Here is a 21,026-nt window from a genome sequence, read left to right as displayed (position 1 = left end):
GAACGTGTATTTTCAGAGTTTGGCTTTTGAAAACCTTCACTCAGATTAACCTCAGTGACACAACGTGACCACACGAGGCAGCAGAGGACCAGCAGCTCCTGTGTCCCTGTGATGTTAAAATCACTGGTTTTCTCTATGGGCGAGAGTGAGTGGTTTATAAACTTCAGTTTTCCTGTTGGAAAAGTCGGTCACAACAGTGAGTTATAATAAGAAAAATAGGTAACATCCATGTATATTAAAGTATTATTTTAAATAAATAATATTATGAATAGTACATCATATAAATAAAAGACATAAAAGCTCACACAAGGCAATAAAATAATCATCAAAGACTAATTTAATCAAATTAACAGACGCAACACACGAGGAAAACTACATTTAATATTGTTTGTCCCGTCGTCGGAGGTGTGTTTTTGTTTGACGCCGCAGGGGGCAGCAGAGGACACACTCCCGTACATTTATTCCGCGGTAGAAGAAGAAAGAACCGTAAGCGGAAGTAGAACTTTCCGGTGTCCTTGTGCAGCTGCTCGTTCGTAAGGATGTACCGACACGTCTTAGTAAGTTCTTTTTTTTTTACCACATTTACGCTCTTTACGTGTCCTCACGTAACACGGACACGTAACAGAAGATTAGCTCGTCTGTTTTTTAATAAAGTGGTGACGACAAAAAGCGGAAGAGACAGAGACGCGGAGCCGTTTAACGGTTAGCCAGAGGTCAAGCTAGGCGTTAGCGTTAGCTGTTAGCTGTTAGCCACAGCGTCGTTTTACCGCCTTTCACTCGCCTTTTTTATTAAAAATAACGACGTGTTTACGGATTAAATGGAGGTGTTTTCATGTTTGCTAAGTAATGTGACCTGTGTGTGTTTGTTCCAGGCTTTCCAGCAGGTGGCGCGGCGGAGCGTGTCCACCTCTGCGCCGCGGCAGATCAAGAACAGGGTCCCCGAGAAACAGAAGCTCTTTCAGGTCAGAGCTCCACACGAACACCGTTGAATCGCTCCCTGTATTCTCCGTGTATTCTTCCCTTTATTTGATTTTTTACGTTCCAGACACTTTTATTTTGATTTATTTAGTCCAAATTTGACACACATCTATGTTTTTGAATTAGTGGTCGGACAATATGTGTTGTTATTATTATTATTATTTTTTAAAGCACGTACAATAAGTTAGACTGTGGTGAATAAATGTGAATAAACGTAGAAAACATTAAAGTGCCAGTTCACCCCCAAAATACTTTATTTACTAATTTCCAGAGATAATGTCATTTAATCTCAGATTCACGTCTCATTCCCACAACAACAGAGGAAGTTGACGTCATGAGTAAAAGACACTTTATTTTGAATAATCTGTGAACTCGTCCAGATTTGACAAAGTCAGAGGCCGAGCATCTGTTTTGAAAGAGTGATCGGACAATAATACATGATATTGATATTGTGGTGAGTTTCTGTTATCGTTATGATTGTGAATAAATGGAGAAAAACAGTTAATTTAATATTTGAAAGTGACTTGAAAATCCCGTCTAACTCACGATACAAATATAAGAGCCAGATGTTCTTAAATTAATTATAAAAGAAAAAGTTTTTTCCGGGTTTTTAAGAAGTTTCCTGGTAAATCAAACAGTGTCATGTTACAAAGAAGTAGATTTTGGAATTATAAGTTGAATTTGGAACTATAAGTTGAATTTGGAACTATAAGAAGATTTTGTTATGTTATGTATTTATATGTTGTCCTCTGTTTTCAAAGGTGTTATTGTGTCAGTGGTTTTTTTTTTAAAAAAAAGTCATGAGTTGTATTTTAATGTTTCCACCTTCGTGTGTGTGTGTGTGCAGGAGGACAACGGTCTGCCCGTTCACTTAAAGGGAGGCACCTTCGACGTCCTGCTCTACAGAGCCACCATGACCATGACGGTGCTCGGTGAGGAGCTCACTTCTGTCTTATTTATTCTCTCCAGTGTGTCAATCCTGAATTTATGTATGATCGCGGGTTTACAATCCTGAGATATAAAAGATATACACTCTGAGGTTTAATCCTGAATTTAAAAATATATATATATATAAGCTCTGAGGTTTAATCCTGAATTTAAAAGTATATACGCCCTGAGGGTTGATCCTGAGTTTAAAATTGTATGCTATCAGTTTTAAAGTCCTGAGTTCAAAGATATATGACGCTATGAGGTTTAATCCTGAATTAAAAAGATAAAATATGTATGCACTCTGAGGTTTAATCCTGGATTTTAAAAATTACAGCTCTGAGGTTTAATCCTGAATGAAAAAATATATATGCTCTGAGGTTTAATCCTGAATTTTAAAATATATACGCCCTTAGGGTTGATCCTGAGTTTAAAATCGTATGCTATCAGGTTTAAAATCCTGAGTTCAAAGATATACGACGCTATGAGGTTTAATCCTGAATTAAAAAGATAAAAAATATATACACTCTGAGGTTTAATCCCGAATTAAAAAATAAATACACTCTGGAGTTTAATCCTGAATTCAAAGATATGTGCTCAGATTTGAATCCTGAATTTTAAATGATACGCTCAGATTTGACCGAAGTTCATGGGTTAAATCCTGAATTTAAAAATCTGTGTTGTCGGCTTTAATTCTGAACTTAAAATTACATGTTCTAATCTTTTAATTCCTGGATTATTTCCGAAGGTTCCCGGGTTTAATCCTGAATTTAATAATAAAAGTTGTTAGGTTTAATCCTGAAGTCCCTGGGTATAAACCTGAATTTAAAAAACACAAATACAAACGGTATTATTTTTTTAAAACATATTTCCTCTTCCTGTAAAACACTGGTAACTGTTCGATGACTCATCTCTCTCTCGTCGTAAATCTGTGGGATTTATTTTTAGCTCCTCCCCCTCGTGACTATACATTCCGAGTGTTAGCGAGCGAGAGGACGAACTCCTGCCCTTTGCTCTGTTCACGTCTGTGGTTAAATCCACAAACGCTGGTGGAGGAGATGCTTGTGAATACTTGTTAACGGGCAGCAAACGGGTCGTCGTCGTCGTCGTCGTCATGACGACCTGATTCGTCGAGAGTCTCCTCTCTGTGCTGCTATTGGCTGCTGTAAAAGCCGACCAATATCCACCAGTTTTAAATGAGAGTTAAAATTGTTCTTGTTGTTGTTGTGATGTTGTTGTTGTGCTAACACACCCGTGTTCTTTCAGGAGCCGGATACTCTCTGTACGAGCTGTGGAAGGCGTCGTTTCCTCAGAAGAAAGCCTGAGGCTCCGCCCCCTCTCTCTGCGCCGCTCGCCTCCTCTCAAAAACAAACAAACCTCGTGTTTTCCCCGTCATTCTGGGATGTTGTTTCACACTCATGGGATCAATATTTATTTTCCTGTAACTCTTTCTCTCTCTCTCTCTCTTTTTGGGGATCAATAAAATAATCTCATGACCAAACGCTTGAGTTTGACTTTTTAATTTGTTCTGATGTGTTCTGATGATTCCACTAATCGTTTTGAGTCTCGTTGTTTTTCAGCTTCTCAAATGTGAGTATTTCCTGGTTTCCATATAATAAAAAAAGAAAAACAACACGGTGGTGAAGTGGATGGAAATGTTGCCCTACAGCAGGAAGGTCATCGGTTCAGATCCTGGTTCAGCTGGTATTGGTTCCCCTTGGTTCCCCTCCACCGTGAACGAACGGGTAAATAATATGACGAATAAAGTGCGTTATTACACAAGTGTGTAATCACTGTGTCCTGTCACTAGAGGGCGACATTTACAAAGAAGTCGGCCTCTGACGTCACAGTGGACGTTGACCCCAGTTCAGAAGCAGAACGTGAGCTTCACCAAAACCACACCGGACCTCCTGACTCAGCAGAGCAGCAGAGAATCCTCATCTTGTTGTTTTCTTTATTTCATCTTCAGGTCAGTGACGGATCTCAGACATTATCTATGGAGCACTTTTTACTCTGGAACATTTCCTCCACAAACGCTCGGTTCACTTCCTGGACTTGGTTCATTCGCACGTGAACGATTTGGTTCTTCTACTGCATGTGCATGAGCAGTTGATGATGATGATGATGATGAAGGTCTAACCTCTTCCTTACAGCTTCGTTCAAGATGAAGATGAAGAGCAGGTTTTCTCCTCTGCTGCTGATGATGATGATGATGATGATGATGTTCTCCTCCACTCAGGCTCAGGAGCAAGGTAAAGCTTCACCTCCTCTTCCTCCTCAACTTCATCTTCCTCCTCACCTTCATCTTCCTCCTGCTCTGAACTGAATTAAGTCTGTAAAATAAAGAAAATAAAAGCTCCTCGAACGTCTGGTTTTTCACTTTCATCTCTGATTTTCCTTCACTCTCTTTTTGTCTCAGCAAGTAAACTGAGTTGTTTTGGGTTTAAGTGAATTATTACAATCAGGGGATTAAACGGAAGAACGTTAAGTACATTTAGGAAATAGAAGTAAACTTTGGAATTATGAGTAGAATTTGGAACTTTAAAATTTGGAATGGTAAGTAGATTTTGGAACTTAATTAAAATGTGGAATTCTAAGTAGAATTTGGAACTTCATTAAAATTTGGAACTTTAAAATTTCTAATTATAAGTAGAATTTGGAACTTTAAGTAGAATTTGGAATTATAAGTAGAATTTGGAACTTTAGGTAGATTTTGGAACTTAATTAAAATTTTGAACTTTAAAATTTCGAATTACAAGTAGAATTTGGAATTATAAGTAGAATTTGGAACTATAAGTAGAATTAGGAACTTTAAGTAGATTTTGGAACTTTAACCACCAGGTCCTATCAGTGACTGAAGAGAGACCGAGTTGAGCTGTGTCAGAACTGTGGAGTGGATAAGTGTCATGATATAACCACACTCCATAAAACCTGAAGGACGACCTTAAACTCACTCTTCCTCCTGCTCCTCCTCCTCCTCCTCACTATCTCTGTGCAGGAGCTCAGTGCAACACTTCGATGAAGGCCGACATGGTGCTGCTGGTGGACGGCTCCTGGAGCATCGGCCGCTTGAACTTCAAAATCATCCGTCGCTTCATCTCCAACATCGTCAGAGCCTTCGACATCGGCCCTGACAGAGTCCAGATCGGTAACCGCCGTCCATCGTCTCATTTTTATACCACCTGACATATCTGTTAGCCGTTACTCCCGGTGTTTTACGGTGGCGCGCCCCTCTGCTGGTGTAATTGCTGCTACGCCGTCTTCTGCTGCCTCTGATTCTCCGATTCTCCCCCTGCAGGTCTGACTCAGTACAGCGGCGACCCGAAGACCGAGTGGCACCTGAACGCTCACCCGACCAAAGAGTCGCTGCTCCGGGCCATCGACACGCTGCCGTACAAAGGCGGGAACACCATGACAGGTTTCAGATTTCACAAACTCTTTGTTTGACCGAGCGTACGACGACAAAGACGCACCTGACACACCTGTGTGTGTGTCTGAGTTCTGTGTTTGTGACGTTTGCAGGGATGGCGCTGACCTACATCCACGACGTCAACTTCAAAGCCGAGGCGGGAATGAGAGCCGACTCCCAGAAGATCGTCGTCCTGATCACCGACGGAAAGTCGCAGGATGAAGTCGACCGCCTCTCCCAGAGGCTGAGAGACGACGGCATCGAGATCTACGTCGTCGGTGAGACGTTTTTCTGACTACGATTCATCAGATTGAGCTGGAAAAAAAAGGGTTTCTGAAGAACTGCGCGGAAATAATGTTCATTAAAGCTCACATAGAGTGGTCCTGTTGCACATGTATGTTAGTTAACTTGTTTTTATGGTCAAAAACCTCCTAGTTGCTGTAAATGAGCCGATAGAAATCCTCTTTTCTGACGCTGTTCCCCAGCCGCGATATTTCAGACATAAATCTCACCCCCAGAAGACAGAGTGTCTTGTGATTGGCCAGTACCCGGAAGTGACATATTCAGCACACCCGCTCTCAGAAGCACAGCTCCCCCCTCTGGAACTGTGGATGCACTGCTACTCATTGTCAAAACATTGTTTTAACAGTGTTTAAAAATAGCTTCTTCATGACTCCCCGCCGCAGTCCCTTTGGCTATGATGACTCCGCCCACCTTGAGGAAGTATTATAGTCACTGAGTGACGACCTTTGACCCAGAGTCAGACCCAGAGTCAGAAGACACTGTCGCTCGTGAAACACCTCCACAACGGACGTTATTCTTCTTCTGCGGTTCAATGTACGCAACCGGATGTGCCCGGACTAGTGCCCGGAGCAGGAGGATCTGCTGTTCAGGAGAACCGCCGTTTACGTAACCGGACCAGGTTTTTTCAGAGATCTCGCTGAGCCACCAGATTACAATAAAACGCAGCGTTCTCAGCAGTGGCTGAACTGTTTGTTTAGAACCTTCAGGGCTTCTTAAACAAGGTAATGACGCAGATACACACCAAAAAACAGCGTTAATTGGAACTTCCGGTCTAGGTACGCTTTAAGTCTACACGTAGGACTGCGCTTTGGAAGCTCCTTGGGGTGCGCTGCTTGGACACACCCTTTGAAACTCCATGAGGCCGATTCTTTTAGAAGTTCCCCAAAGGTGCTTGCTTTGGATGCTTCTTTGGATCCTGTTTGTCACCCCCTTTGGGCATTACCTTAAAAAACTCAATTTTGGGGCGACCTTTGGATGTTTCCTTTGGACAGTCCCTTTGAAACTCCCAAAGGGTGCTCCCCTTTGGAAGTTGCCTTTGGATGCTTCCTTTGGTGACTCCCTGAGGGTGCCTTCTTTGGAAGCTCCTTGGGGTGCTCTGTTTGGACACTCCTGTTGAGACTCCATGAGGCTGCTCCCTTTAGAAGTTCCCTAAAGGTGCTCGCTTTGGATGCTCCTTTGGATCCTGTTTGTCACCCCCTTTAGGCATTACCTTGGGTGACCTTTGGACAATCCCTTTGAAACTCCCTAAGGGTGCTCCCCTTTGGAAGTTGCCTTTGGATGCTTCCTTTGGTGCCTTCTTTGGAAGCTCCTCAGGATGCTCTGTTTGGACACTCCCTTTGAAACCTAGGAAACTAAGTACCCAAAATGTGCTCTTCTTGGATGCTACTTTGGATACTGTCTTTGAAACTCTTTTAGCATGCTCCCTTTGGAAGCTTGTTGGGGTGCTCCTGTTTGCCATTGTCGATTGTCAGTGTTTTCACTTTGGAGTTGCGTTTGTTTTGTTTCCTCGCAGGTGTGAGGAATGTCGCAGAGAGCGAGCTGAGGTCCATCGCTACTGACCCCGACGAGATCCACATGTTCAAGGTGAACGACTTCAAGTTCCTGGCGAACATCGTGGACGACCTCAGCAGCAACCTGTGCAACAGCGTCAAGGGTTCAGGTGGGAACACAAGCCACACGTTCAAATTCTTTTTCTTATCTTTCATGCAGATAAATGTGGAGGGAAGGGTCCAGGTAGATCGCTTTGATCTTAATCTAAACCCAATCCTCGTTTTGTTTGCGTGTCCTCTCAGAGCCGCTGAAGAGCCTGGATGTTTACGTTCAGGGTGTCAACACTCTGTGGGTGAGATGGCCGGAGATGCCCGGAGCCACCGGCTACATGCTGCTCTACAGATCCATCAATGACACGGAGTCACAGCAGTTTTATGAGGTAAAGAAATGTTGTCGAGTTTTCACCAAGTTGAAGTAGTTTGAACTTGCGTCAACAGACCACCTGCGAAGAGGTCTGAAAACCTTCCAGGTTAGTTTTCCTTTCTAAGCTCCTTCATCAGAAGTCGCAGAGCTACAACCAATCAGAGCAACACCATGGGCTTCTTTTGAAACTCAAATCTGGATGCTACCGTTAGGAGTTCCTTTCTCTGGTTTGCTTCTCCCTTTTGGTGCTACCTTTGGATGCTTCCTTTGGTGACTCCCTGAGGGTGCCTTCTTTGGAAGCTCCTTTGGGTGCTCTGTTTGGACACTCCCATTGAAACTCCATGAGGCTTAATCCATTTAGAAGTTCCCTTAAGGAGCTCGCTTAGGATGCTACTTTGGATCCTGTTTGTCACCCCCTTTAGGCATTACCTTGAAAGACTCCCTTTTGGGGCGACATTTGGATGTTCCCTTTGGACAATCCCTTTGAAAATCCCTAAGGGTGCTCCCCTTTGGAAGTTGGCTTTTGGTGCTACCTTTGGATGCTTCCTTTGGTGACTTCCTTAGGGTGCCTTCTTTGGAAGCTCCTCAGGATGCTCTGTTTGCACACTCCCTTTGAAAATCCATGAGGTTGCTCCCTTTAGAAGTTCCCGAAAGGTGCTCTTCTCGGATGCTACTTTGGATACTTTCTTCGAAACTCTTTTGGCATGGTCCCTTTGGAAGCTCCTTGGAGTGCTCCCGTTTTCCACCCCTTTAGGCATTACCTTGAAAAGCTCCCTTTAGGGGCTACCTTTGTATATTTCCTTTGGACAACCCCTTTGAAACTCCCTAAGGGTACGACCTTAGGATGTACCCTCAGGATGCTCTATTTGTCTGTTTTTGACTACCTTTGGAAGTTGTCTTTCGGTGCTACCATCAATTTATAATGTTATTATTACCAAAGGAACCATCATACCATCAAATGCCTCCTTTGGTGACTCCCTTAGGGTGCCTTCGTTGGAAGCTTCTGTTTGCCACCCCTTTAGGCATTACCTTGAAAAGCTCCCTTTGGGGGCTACCTCTGGATGTTTCCTTTGGACAATCCCTTTGAAACGACCTAAGGGTATTACTTTAGGATGTACCCTCAGGATAAAGTTATTATTACCAAAGGAACCATCATACCATCAAATGCTTCCTTTGGTGACTCCCTTAGGGTGCCTTCTTTGGAAGCTCCTTTGGAAGCTCCTGTTTGCCACCCCTTTAGCCCTTTAGGCATTACCTTTGGACTACCTTAAGAAGCACGATTTTGGGGCTACATCTGGATGCTCCGTTTAGACACACCCTTTGAATCTCCCTTAGGTGGCTACCTTTGGAAGTTTCCTTTTTGGTTCTACCTTCAAATGCTTCCTTTTGGTGCTGCCTTTCTGGAACCTCCCATGGAACACTAGTTCTACTAGAACTACTAGAAACATGCTCCTGTTTGGAACCTTATTTTGGTGAGGTGTCATGAACTGGTCTTAATACATTGACACTGTATCTTCTCTCTGTCGTCCTCCTGTAGCTACTAGTTGAAGAAGGAAACGTCGTGAGCGTTCAGCTGGAGCAGCTGATTCCCAACACGGCGTACAACATCACTCTCCGCGCTCTGTACGAAGAGTCTACCGGCGAGCCTCTGAATGGACGAGGAGTCACCTGTGAGTCGTACTTTATTTTTTAAGACGACATAAACTCGGCAGAGCTTACGACAACTGACCGGGGCGTGAGATTGGTTTCGACAGAAGTCTTAAAAATGAAGTTTTGATGCTTGGTTGTTTTGTAAAAGCTGGATCCCTTGTATTGAAAAGGGCAGCCACCCCTTTAGGCATCACCTTGAAAAGCTCCCTTTTGGGGCAACCTTTGGATCTTCCCTTTGGATCTTCCCTTTGAAACACCCGAAGGGTGCTCCCTTGGGATTTAAAACAATAGTTTTGAACGTAAACAGGTTGTTCTACGTGAGTCCAGGAAGTTTATACCCTGACTGGACCTGTTCTCCCTCAGTGCCCAGACCTCCTGCTGGAGACCTGAACATCACCGACGTGTCCCGCCCTGACCTCAGTGAGGTGAGACTCCCGTTTTATCTGTTTGTTTGTGTGTGTGTGTGTGTGTGTGTGTGGGTGTGTGTTATCGGAAACATGATCAGGAATCCAAATATTTGTTTTATTCTGGAGATAACACAGCTGAAGCCGCTCCACCACTGCGTGTTCTTTTTCTACCCCAAAAAACACTGACTCATCCAGACACTTCTGGGAATAACTGGCCAGTGACCCTGACCGTGTTTTCCTGGCTCCAGTGAGTCCAGCTGCTGCTCCACTGCTCCCTCCTGTGGTCACTTTGTGTCACTGAGGCAAATCTGAACAAAGGATTTCCAACGCTGAAGTGACAAAACGAGACATTAGGGTGAATTCCAATTCCTTGCTTAATCCTCAATCTCAAAAATGCTCTCCCTCTAGTCCAAGTTCTGTCCTGATTCTCATATAAATTAAGTTGAGGTCAAGTTTAAGGGCTGTATCGCCCTCAATATTGAGATTTTCCGAGACCACCCTTGGGAGCAAGGGCTACCCAGAATGCATTGCGTGTTTTGACATAACAAAGATGGTGCCGAAAGCAGCGAAACGAGTGCGATACAAATGAAGTATTTTCTTTGTTAATAGAGATATAAAAATGATCTTAGTTTAGGCCCAGATTATGGATTACTGACGTCATTGTTGCATAACATTTATTTTTATTTTACGATCTTTTGTCAATAGTCGGCCGGTGTGGTTTACTTTTCAATAAGTCGTGGTGTGTGGTAACTGTCAGCTGAATATTTGTATGAGTATCATCTTATAACTAACTGACAACCTAATAACTTGACTGACAAACAGATCAGAATAAATAATCCTGACGTAAATGTCTTCTTCTTCTTCTTCTTTTTTGGAGTTGACAGACTGGACGCAGCTTTGGCGTTATTCTGCCCCCTACAGTCTGAAGACGTATCTGCATTTAAGGGGTGTCCCATTTCTAAGTGACAAAATAACCCTCAACACTTGGTTTTGAGGCCAGTTAAGATTGAGGGTTGAGATTGGAATTGGAATTGGCCCTTGAACTCAGTGATGGAGGCGGCAGGCGACCGATCGAGCGCATAATATGAGTTTATCATCAGTATTCAGACGTGACGATAATAATCCTAATCCAGAAAGTAAAGGGACCAGGGGCCTCATGTACAAAGACTTGCGTGGATTTCCTACTAAATCTTGGCGTACGCCAAAACCCAGAAACTGTCGTACGCTCAAATAAATTCAGATGTATCAAAGTGTGCGTACGCATGGATCCAAGCACGTTTCCTTTGTACATCCCAAATCAACGTGGAATTGAGCGCACATGCAGAGGTGCCAAACTCCTCCCTGTCCACGCCCCATTTACATATGCAAATCAATTTAAATAGACCCTGAGATTCACCTCTTTGATCAAATAACGCACTGAACAGAGAAAAGTAAAGGAATTTCACACAGTCTGAGCAAGAGAGATTCACACACAATACACTCACAATCCACATCGCTCGTGCGTAAAGATGGCAGGACATTAAACACTTTGACTCATGTTTAATTTTTTTTTTTAATTATTTCTCACAATTAAAGAATGCAGAAGCTGACATTTGCAACTTTACGCCCGCTTTGACTGACATGAATACTGAACACAGAGAGACAATCAGGGGCTTGTTAGAAAGCTCTGTAGCTCTAATTTCACCAGAAGAGAAAAAAGCAAAGTAAACCAAAAACATGATATGCGAATGCGCACATGCCCAAATGTGCATGGCGCCGGTTTTCATCATACGGGACAATTAAAATAATAAACTATTTACTCACCCAGAAGCCACCCGTCGCGCACTGTTCCAGCCTCCAGAAACCGGCTCTCGCTGAAAATTGCGCTTTAATGTTGGCCTGTTCAACAGCATTGTATGGGAGTGTGATGAACCTGGATGATATTCGGATGATTCCGTCCCACACAGCTGACGTGGCTCGGCTCAGGGTTGACTGGCTCACTCCTGACCGCATCGGCTTATGAGCCAATTATCATTGTTTGCAAGTAAATCCTCGCGTTCCCTAAATACTCGCTCACGTCAGATTGTTCATAAATGTGTCTCTGATGTGCACATGATGACTACATGTTTTCACATTATTAACAGTTTCCCAGCAGTTCCTGGGTTTAATCCTGAATTTTAAAATAAATGTTCTCAGGTTTCATCCTGGAGTTCCTGGATTTAATCCTGAATTTTAAAATAAATGTTCTCAGGTTTAATCCTGGAGTTCCTGGGTTTAATCCTACATTTTTAAATAAATCCTGAGTTCAATCCTGAATTTTAACATAAATGTGCTCAGGTTTAATCTGAGAGTTCCTTGATGTAATCCGGAATTTTAAAATAAATGTCCTCTGGTTTAATCCTGGAGTTCCTGGATTTAATCCTGAATTTTAAAATAAATGTTCTCAGGTTTAATCCTGGAGTTCCTGGATTTAATCCTGAATTTTAAAATAAATGTTCTCAGGTTTAATCCTGGAGTTCCTGGATTTAATCCTGAATTTTAAAATAAATGTTCTCAGGTTTAATCCTGGAGTTCCTGGGTTTAATCCTACATTTTTAAATAAATCCTGAGTTCAATCCTGAATTTTAAAATAAATGTTCTCAGGTTTAATCCTGGAGTTCCTGGATTTAATCCTGAATTTTAAAATAAATGTTCTCAGGTTTAATCCTGGAGTTCCTGGATTTAATCCTGAATTTTAAAATAAATGTTCTCAGGTTTAATCCTGGAGTTCCTGGGTTTAATCCTACATTTTTAAATAAATCCTGAGTTCAATCCTGAATTTTAACATAAATGTGCTCGGGTTTAATCTGAGAGTTCCTGGATGCAATCCTGAATTTTAAAATAAATGTCCTCTGGTTTATTCCTGGAGTTCCTGAGTTTAATCCTGAATTTTAAAAACAAATGTGCTGAGGTGTAATCCTAAATTTAAAAATCTTATGTTCTAACGTTTTAATCCTGAAGTTCTGGGTAATTTAATTCTAAATTTCCTCCTCCGCCGCCTGCACGGCCTCTGGGGCAGACGATAATCCGGGATCCTGGTCAGAGCCAGATTACAGATTATCATGCAAATGGTGCAGAAACCAAGAGAATAAGAACCAGGATATTTTACAGGATTACAGGATTACAGGATTACAGGATAACCTGAGTTCACCATGAACTTCCTGTGATGAAAGTGTTTGTTTTCTTACAGGTCGAGGGTTGAGGAGAAATCGCTCTCTAATCTAATCTGAGGACGCTTCCACACCTCTGCTTCTCCACTGCCAATGTTCACTTTGGAACTTGTATTTTGGAGTTGTACAAATAAATGTGCATTTTGCATATAAATATGTGTATATATTTATATTTCATTTGTATTCTCTGTGTCGATGTTTTCCTCACTGTTGTGACGTGTTGTTCACACGGTGCCGTCATGCACGTACAGGTCAGTCACCAGTAGAGGGCGGTGTTGTCCACACAGGGAGTCTGTTCTCAGAAGGAAGGAAGAACTCCTGGACGCAGGTATGTGATGGAGTAAAAGTACACAATAGTGGATTAAGAGTACACAATAGTAGGGTAAAAGTACACAATAGTGAATAAAAAGTACACGATTGTTTGGTAAAAGTACACAATAGTAGAGTAAAAGTACGCAAAAGTGCATTTAAAGTCTGCAACTGGGTTAAAAGTATACAAAGTGCAGTAAAAGTATACAACAATGGGGTAAAAGTAGAAATGTAGTGGCGTAAAAGTGCAGTAAAAGTACACAGTTTATGAATGTTCTTGAACACTGAGTTTGTGAGGTATGTGATAGAGTAAAATTACATAACAGTGGGGTAAAAGTACACAATAGTGGATTAAAAGTGCACAATAGTGCAGTAAAAGTAGACAACAGTGGGGTAAAAGTACACAATAGTGGATTAAAAGTGCACAATGGTGTAGTAAAAGTACACTAAAGTGCAGTAAAAGTATACAACAGAGGGGTAAAAGTGCAGTAAAAGTATACAACAGTGGGCTAAAAGAACACAAAAGTGCAGTAAAAGTATACAATAGTGGGGTAAAAGTGCAGTAAAAGTATACAACAGTGGGTTAAAGGTGCACAAAAGTGCAGTAACACTACAACAGTGGGGTAAAAGTACACAAAAGTGCAGCAAAACTACAACAGTGGGGTAAAAGTACACAAAAGTGCAGTAAAACTGCAACAGTGGGGTAAAAGTACACAAAAGTGCAGTAAAACTACAACAGTGGGGTAAAAGTACACAAAAGTGCAGTAAACCTATACAGCAGTGTGGTAAAAGTACACAAAAGTGCAGTAAAAATATACAGCAGTGGGATAAAAGTACACAAAAGTGCAGTGAAAGTATACAACAGTGGGGTTAAAGTAAACTAGGAAATGTATTGGAGTGAAAGTACACAAAAGTGCAGTAAAAGTACACAGTTTATGTATGTTCTTTCGCACTTTATGAGTTTATAGATGTTTATGAGACACAGATAAAAACTGGCTCACGCGGTGGATCAGTGGTCAGCACTGTGTGTGTGTGTGTGCGTGTGCTCCTGCCACTAGAGGGCGACATTTACAAACAAATCGGTCCGTCTCTTCCGTCACAGTTGATTTTTAGAGATGAAAACAAACAGAACTTTATAGAATATAAATGTTTGTTAAATCCTCTTAAAGTCTCTCATTAAATTATTTATATTCTCATTCTCTCAGTTGTTTTTTAGTTTTCTGTACAAATGTGAACTTCGTGTTGAGTAAACTTGCCACCAGGTGGCGCCAATGCACTAACATCACTGTCATAGGTTCAGATTTAAATGATTGACATAATCATATATATGTATATGTATATGTATATATATAATATATGAAAGATATATATATATATGTATTTGAAAGGAATATATATATATATATATATTTATAATATATATATATATATTTTTTATATATATTTTTTTGATTTTTTTTTTGAGTTTTTAATGTTTTTAAAATTCACGATAAAAAAAAAAAGTTACGTTTTGAATTTAAAGAGATTTATTATTATTATTCAGGTTTATTTTGTTTGTAGGAACCATGTGAGCGTTTCCTTTTCCTGTCATTACTGAGCTTCAACCTGCTGCTGACGTCCAATATTTAAGTCATTCATTCATTCATTCATTCGTTTTATTTTGAAAGAGTGAATGAATTATTGTTTATTTCCTGCTCCTCAGGTTTTAACGGCACTTTCACGTCGTCTGTGAACGTCGTCGCGTTTTTTAAGATGTGAACAGTTCAGTTTTCAAGGTCACAACTTACATACTATATATATATATATATATATACATACAAATATCTTGTGTGTGTGTCTTTATATATCATTATATATCTCTGAACACATCTTTACGTGTGTTCTCTCTCCGTCTACAGATGCGTCTGAGTGTCTTCTTCACCTCCATGCGTCTGATTTATTCACCTCTCACGTCTTTTCCTCTTTCATTCATCACATGGATTTTCCTTCCTTCCTTTCATCGTCTTCTTCTTTTCCCCCAAAATCTTCTTCTTCTTCTTCTTCTTCTTCAATCTGCTGCTGCGGCCGAGACGAACAGAAGCTTCTCCATCAGAGGAAAGGAATGCAGAGAACTATGTAAAAGTTTCCGTGTGTGTGTGTGTGTGTGTGTGTGTGTGTGTGTGTGTGTGTGTGTGTGTGTGTGTGTGTGTGTGTGTGTCTCAGCATCATCTTTTTTTTCCGCAGCAGCAGCAGCAGCAGTCGGGGGGTGGGAGGAGGAGGAGGAGGATGATGATGATGATGATGCTGAGGTTGGAGGTGTGGAGGCAGCAGATGTTGGGAACGCCCCCCTGTTAAGAAGCAGACTGTGAGTGGATAGAATTCCCACTTTGGACGGAGCTTCACCAAAACCACACCGGACCTCCTCACTCACTCTCTCTCTCTCTCTCTCTCTCCCCTTTTCTCCCCGGACTGAGCGAGCGACTGAGCGAGCGAGCCTCTCCAGCTGAGAATTTAATCTGTTTTTCTTTCTTTTTTCTTCATCATCAAAGCAAAGAAATCTTCATCTTTAGGTCAGTGATGCACCTCAGACTTTACATTACACACACACACACACACACACACACACACACACACACACACACACACACACACACACACACACACACACACACACACACACATGTTACATATATGTGTGTATGAATTAATGTCATTTTCAAGACTTAATTTCCATCTTTGAAGCATTTTTGCTCTGGAAAATCTCACCTGAAGAAGAAGAAGAAGAAGAGTTTTATTTCTGCTAAAGAAACTCTTTGGTTTCGTTCACTCATGAACGTTTGATTCTCCTGCTGCACCTGGAGCCGATGATGATGATGATGGTGATGATGATGATGATGATGAAGGTCTAACCTCCTCCTCTTCCTCACAGCCTCATTCATGCGCTGCTGAGTCGCAGGAGCTGAAAATGAAGATGAAGATGAAGAGCAGGTTTTCTCCTCCTCTGCTGCTGCTGCTGCTGATGATGATGATGATGATGTTCTCCTCCTCAGCCCAGGCTCAGGATCAAGGTAAAGCTTCTCCTCCTCCTCTTCCTCCTCCTCACCTTCATCTTCCTCCTCACTGCTCCTCTTCCTCCTCCTGAACGTAGTCTGAAAATAAAGGAAATAAAATCTCGTCAGACGTCTGTGTTTCGTTTCATCTCTGACTTTTTCTGTCTCTTTGTAAACGTAAACGAGTCAAACATGTTTAAAAAGTGTTAAAACTACTTTTATTATTGTTCTACTGTTTACTTTAAAAAACTGTTCTTTGACTTATTTATTAACCGTGAGCTTCATATCTTCATTTAAGCAGTAAAAACAGTCGAGTAAAGTTAAACTATGTTCGATAATGTGCACGCTAATGGTGAGAAAAGCTAATTTATGCTCCTTTCGTGCTCATAATCTACGGTTATTTGTCATGAAAGGAGATAAACGAGCTTAACATCGACTTTATCCTTTTCAAAAAAGTCAAAAAGATGATTTTTATTCTCCTTTTATTGCTCACAAATGGCTGCAATTAGTCAAAGAAAGATTCTGCCATTATCTTATTAAAGCTTATTATTGTTATTAGCGGAGAAGAAAATGACGCTAAATGTGAAAAAGCTGTTTTTTAAATGTTGTGAGACGGTCGTAAAAAAAAGAGTCCACGCGTCTCCGGACGAGTGTCGTTTGAGCCTCTTCACAGCAGGAGGCGCTCTCCTCCTCCTCCTCCTCCTCCATGTCTGACTCTAACATTACACAGCGTCAAAAAGAAGAGGAGGAGGAGGAGGAGGAGGAGGAGGAGGAGGAGAGACCCAGAAGGCACTGGGCCAACTTTCCTCTCCTGACCATAATACCAGTGTCAGATTATTTTCCAGAAGTTTGGATTTTCAGGGTTTTTGTTCTTTAAGAACTCGACGATGATGAAGAAGAAGAAGAAGAAGAAGAAGATGAAGATGAAGATGAAGATGAAGAAGAATCTACTTTTCTTCAGAGCGTTGAAAACATTTCAGTGAAGTGAGCAGAATCTCCACAGAGCAGGGAGTGAACGGTGTGAATGGTGTGAACGGTGTTTTCTCTGCTGGAGTGAACTCTTTTGTTTGGAGCTACGGAAGCTACGGAAGCCCCGCCCCCCTGCCCTGCCCTGCCATGCCCCGCCCCCAACACCAGCCCTGATTGGGTAGATTCCCCAGGTTGGTGTGATCTCGTTCCGTTAGCATTCTCGCTCTGACTTCACCTCCTCCACGTCAAGCCTTGACCTCCGAGTCTCGGCTTCACCACGATATTTTAGCCTGATATTCTTCACTCCCCGCAACTAACAACGCTAACGGTTGGCGGTGTAGAAAGATAACAACAACAACAGCGGTCGCTCAGCTAGCTCGTCTGCGATATGTTTAACGTGTGAAGATTATTTTTTGTTTCGGGGGAACAACCAGACCACAGGGGGGCGCTCTGACGCCAATACATGCGCTAATATCATGTATTGTTATGTATTATTAATAGAACCATCGCAGGATTTTAATTGCAATTGCGACGTTTTTTTGTACCTGGCCTGTTTGTGTGAAACATCGCTATTCCACGTGAAAAGTTCACATTTTTGTACGATTTTGCGAAATGTTTCTAAAAATCTAATCGTTTGTTAACTGCGAATGTTATTTGGTCGTAAGTGAACTGTTCTATGTTTGAATATTTGTAATCTATGCACAACCTCTCGCGGACGTATCAGACCTGATTGTACGATAAAATCTTGTTTTCCCAGCGAACCAGAAAACACTTCTGTTTATCGCGTTAGCTTTAGCTCTACCTAGCACCGCTAATGCACTTCTTACTCCTTCAACTTCCTGTTTTGGTTTGAAGGTTTTTTTTGTCACTCGATGAAACCGCCTGCGATCGTCGCGAGCGCTAGCTAACGCCTCAGCGTTAAATAAACATGGTGCATGATGGTCATAGCGAGCTAGTTTTGTAGCGTCGTCTGCGTTTGCTTATTTTTAGCTTGTTTTCCACCCCAACCTGAAGAATATCATCTTAAAATATTTAATAAATCTGGTTCCTTTGTGTACATGGAAACTCCCAAGTTGTTAAAACAAACAACTTTTCACGTACACATGCATGATCTTCCGTAACGACGACGTCGTCATGACGATTAAAACCTTTAATCTGTGACGTCGGCTAACATCTAAAAAAAAACAACCCAGTGGTTCTTTAAATTATTGTCCAGGTCCTTAAACTCGGACAGAATATCTACATTTGGACAATTTTTAAAGGTTTAATCTGGATTAAACGATAGTTTAAAGAGCACTGGTCCAGCTGAAAAAAAAAGACGTACACGCGTCTTCGCGACGTCGCGTACGTCTTTTTTCCAAGGTTTGCAATGGAGACGAGGAATGCGATCAATCAGCTCTTTGTCCATTGTATAATCGATAATGAAGTCTTTGTGTTGTTGTTGTTGTTGTTGTTTGTCAATCCATCATCAGGAGTTGGATTGAGGTCATGGACGAGCTGCTGGACGTCGGCCGCTCCATGTTGTAGTGACCGGGCGGGGAAAAAAATAATATTCTACGAAAAGACCAAATCTATCGGTTTCTAACGGAAATTCTGAAATTTTAAAAAGACTAAATACTTTATTGGTAATTGCAAATCCACGTTAGCTAATTGCAAACATTAGCTTGCTAGCGTCCAGGTAATGTTAGCATAATGCAAAGAATGACAACAATTCCCGACTCTATACTTCTATTGCTATAGCTAATGTTAGCTACCATATTTGTATTGGATTCATTCCTATCAGTAATGTAGAATAATAACGTCAAATAACGTTGATAGTGTTAGCGCTATAGCTAGGTTTTAGTATTGAATTTTTACCTCTCAATTTAAATCTGATTACTGCCAAGGTGTTATTGTTGTACATTGTTAACCAGCTAGCTTTCTAGCTAAGCTAGCTAGCAAACAAAACTATTCATCATATGTAGCTTCCATAATTTTATTGGTTTGATTCCTATAGTTACTGGAGAAGTCAAATAACGTTGATAGTGTTAGCGCTATAGCTAGGTTTTGAGTATTGAATTCTTACCTCTCAATTTACTGCCGAGGTGTTATTGTTGTACACCAGCTAGCTTAACTAGCTAGCAAACAAAACTATTAATCATATGTTAACAACAACAATTCCCAACTCTATACTTTTATTGGATTATTTACCTCACTTTAGATATTTACTCGGATACTTTACACTTCCGATGTTGTGAAGGCAGCGTTTCGATCGACTCAAAAACACAAACTCTAATTTTTACTAGGGTTTTTTTTTTCTCCCCGCCCTCTTTGTCAGTTTTTCCTCAGTGTTCTAAACTGTAGAAATGTAGTTTTTTGTTGTGTTTTGTTGTGTTGTGTCACTCTGTCGTTGCTTGAGTTGTTGACAAACTCAAACAGAAGTCATTTTTTTTGTTGTTGTTGTGCGTCCAAAAAATGGCTTCACTCCCACGTTCGTCGTAGTTTTGGTTTCGTTGTGTCGTCGTTGTTTTTTTGGCGACGAAAACCCTCGCACATTCAAACATTCATATTCGTACACGTTAATAATCGTACACTGTTTAACTGTGTTCTTTCCTCTGTTTACAGTCGACCCTCCGACGGGTTTGAGGTTTAAGATTTTAAACGAGAACACGGTGCAGGTTCTGTGGACTCGCCCGCGGTCCAGGATCCAGGGCTACAGGATACGAGTGACCTCAGACACAGGTGGGTGCCGGTGCGAAGACGGCAGGTCGCTTCCTGCCGAAGCCCCGTTACGTTACAGCTGCCGTAAAACTGCCAAGAACCCGACACTCCCCGCAATTATCTGAAGGCCTCTGCTGACACATGCTTGGCTCTGAGAGCTCCCAACGATAAGAGGTTTTTTTTAAAAAGAAAACATTACGGATAAGAGGAATTGTGCTGCCGCTCAACGTGACAGCAAAGAATTCACACATCACGTCGGTTCATCGCGGAATCCTGCGAAATAACAACCAGGGTTCAACACGTACGACTTTTAGTTTAGTTATAACACGACAAGAAAGTACTCACCAGGTCTGCTTTCAGTAGCAAAATCCTTATAAAGTATATTTAAATGGGGCTGTTTTATATATAAGATATAAACATGACACAGGAAACGCGTTATTTATACGTTAGAAGCTATTTCTAATATCTTTTTTTGCTCGGTTGTGTAAATATTTACCAGGTGTGTGTGTGGTCTGAGCTACACAGACGCAACGTTAGCATTTCACTGCGTAACTGCAGGCGTAGTCGAGTTGTTATTATTATTATTCCAGATAACGGTGCCAGCTAGCTGACGAGGCTATGACTTTAGCTCGTTCTTGTCCTATAACGGCGGGCGTGAACGTTGCACGCTTTGATAGCGGTGCCAGCTAGCTGACACAGCGTCAACATTAGCTTCTTGTTCTTATCCAATAACGGCAGATGTGAGTATTGCATTCTTTGATAGCGGTGCCAGCTCGCTGACAGAGCTATCAGCTATAGTTAGCTTGTTCTAATCCAATAAGTGCAGGTATAATTGTGTGAAAACTGAGCCACTAATTGACGCACTCAAATTAGCTTTCCATCATTCCCAGGTGAAGCTAAGTGACAGAGCGTGAGAGAGCTAATGTTAGCCTACATATTTTCATTGGTAGAATTACTGTAGCTACTGTAGAACCTAGAAAGTCAAATAATGTTGGTCGTGTTAGCACTATAGCTAGGTTTTAGGATTTAATTTTTACCTCTCAATTTAAATCCAGCTACTGCGGTCGAGGTGTTATTGTTGTACGTTATTAACCTGCTAACTAGTTTACGTGTTTTTTTTTTCAGTTTGATGGCAGCTTATGCTTTGTATTTGTTTCTCGCTAAACTAGCTAGCAAACAATACTATTCATCATATGTATGGAATAGCTTTTATTTTGTGTCAGTCGAGAAGTCGTGGGCAAAA

The 21,026-nt window shown here is 41.5% G+C and overlaps 3 protein-coding genes across 3 annotated transcripts in view; all 3 read left to right on the top strand.

Annotated features, from left to right (window-relative positions):
• The first annotated feature begins 484 nt into the window (after nucleotides 1-484).
• Nucleotides 485-3,368, top strand: cox7a2b (cytochrome c oxidase subunit 7A2b). Its single transcript, XM_083899226.1, has 4 exons — nucleotides 485-557; nucleotides 873-962; nucleotides 1,826-1,910; nucleotides 3,172-3,368. Exons 1-4 carry the CDS (start codon nucleotides 540-542, stop codon nucleotides 3,228-3,230), a joined length of 252 nt encoding a protein of 83 aa, XP_083755352.1. The 5' UTR covers nucleotides 485-539; the 3' UTR covers nucleotides 3,231-3,368.
• Nucleotides 3,369-3,821: 453 nt separating this feature from the next.
• Nucleotides 3,822-12,912, top strand: LOC310935066 (collagen alpha-1(XII) chain-like). The gene is made up of 10 exons (XM_083898899.1): nucleotides 3,822-3,874; nucleotides 4,059-4,157; nucleotides 4,904-5,053; nucleotides 5,204-5,323; nucleotides 5,428-5,592; nucleotides 7,131-7,277; nucleotides 7,411-7,547; nucleotides 9,069-9,201; nucleotides 9,545-9,606; nucleotides 12,797-12,912. Exons 2-10 carry the CDS (start codon nucleotides 4,070-4,072, stop codon nucleotides 12,806-12,808), a joined length of 1,014 nt encoding a protein of 337 aa, XP_083755025.1. The 5' UTR covers nucleotides 3,822-3,874; nucleotides 4,059-4,069; the 3' UTR covers nucleotides 12,809-12,912.
• Nucleotides 12,913-15,537: 2,625 nt separating this feature from the next.
• col12a1b (collagen, type XII, alpha 1b) overlaps nucleotides 15,538-21,026 on the top strand; it is a 114,113-nt gene continuing 108,624 nt past the window's right edge. The window contains exons 1-3 of the mRNA XM_083898677.1: nucleotides 15,538-15,634; nucleotides 15,994-16,132; nucleotides 19,688-19,804. Coding sequence (XP_083754803.1) covers nucleotides 16,030-16,132; nucleotides 19,688-19,804 — 220 coding nt within the window. The 5' untranslated portion in view covers nucleotides 15,538-15,634; nucleotides 15,994-16,029. The remainder of the gene's footprint in view (nucleotides 15,635-15,993; nucleotides 16,133-19,687; nucleotides 19,805-21,026) is intronic.

This window comes from Microchirus variegatus (assembly GCF_963457635.1).
Source record: "Microchirus variegatus genome assembly, chromosome: 12".
Classification (NCBI taxonomy): Eukaryota; Metazoa; Chordata; class Actinopteri; order Pleuronectiformes; family Soleidae; genus Microchirus; species Microchirus variegatus.
This window is presented reverse-complemented; position numbering and strand designations above follow the sequence as displayed.

Excerpts from the sequence above, each read along its gene's own strand:
- cox7a2b (XM_083899226.1), top strand. Across the intron at positions 963-1,825 it reads AGAAACAGAAGCTCTTTCAG|GAGGACAACGGTCTGCCCGT; the intron begins GTCAGAGCTCCA and ends GTGTGTGTGCAG. Across the intron at positions 1,911-3,171 it reads CATGACCATGACGGTGCTCG|GAGCCGGATACTCTCTGTAC; the intron begins GTGAGGAGCTCA and ends GTGTTCTTTCAG.
- LOC310935066 (XM_083898899.1), top strand. The coding sequence starts at position 4,070 with ATGAAGATGAAGAGCAGGTTTTCTCCTCTGCTGCTGATGATGATGATG. Across the intron at positions 7,548-9,068 it reads AGTCACAGCAGTTTTATGAG|CTACTAGTTGAAGAAGGAAA; the intron begins GTAAAGAAATGT and ends GTCCTCCTGTAG. Across the intron at positions 9,202-9,544 it reads GAATGGACGAGGAGTCACCT|TGCCCAGACCTCCTGCTGGA; the intron begins GTGAGTCGTACT and ends GTTCTCCCTCAG.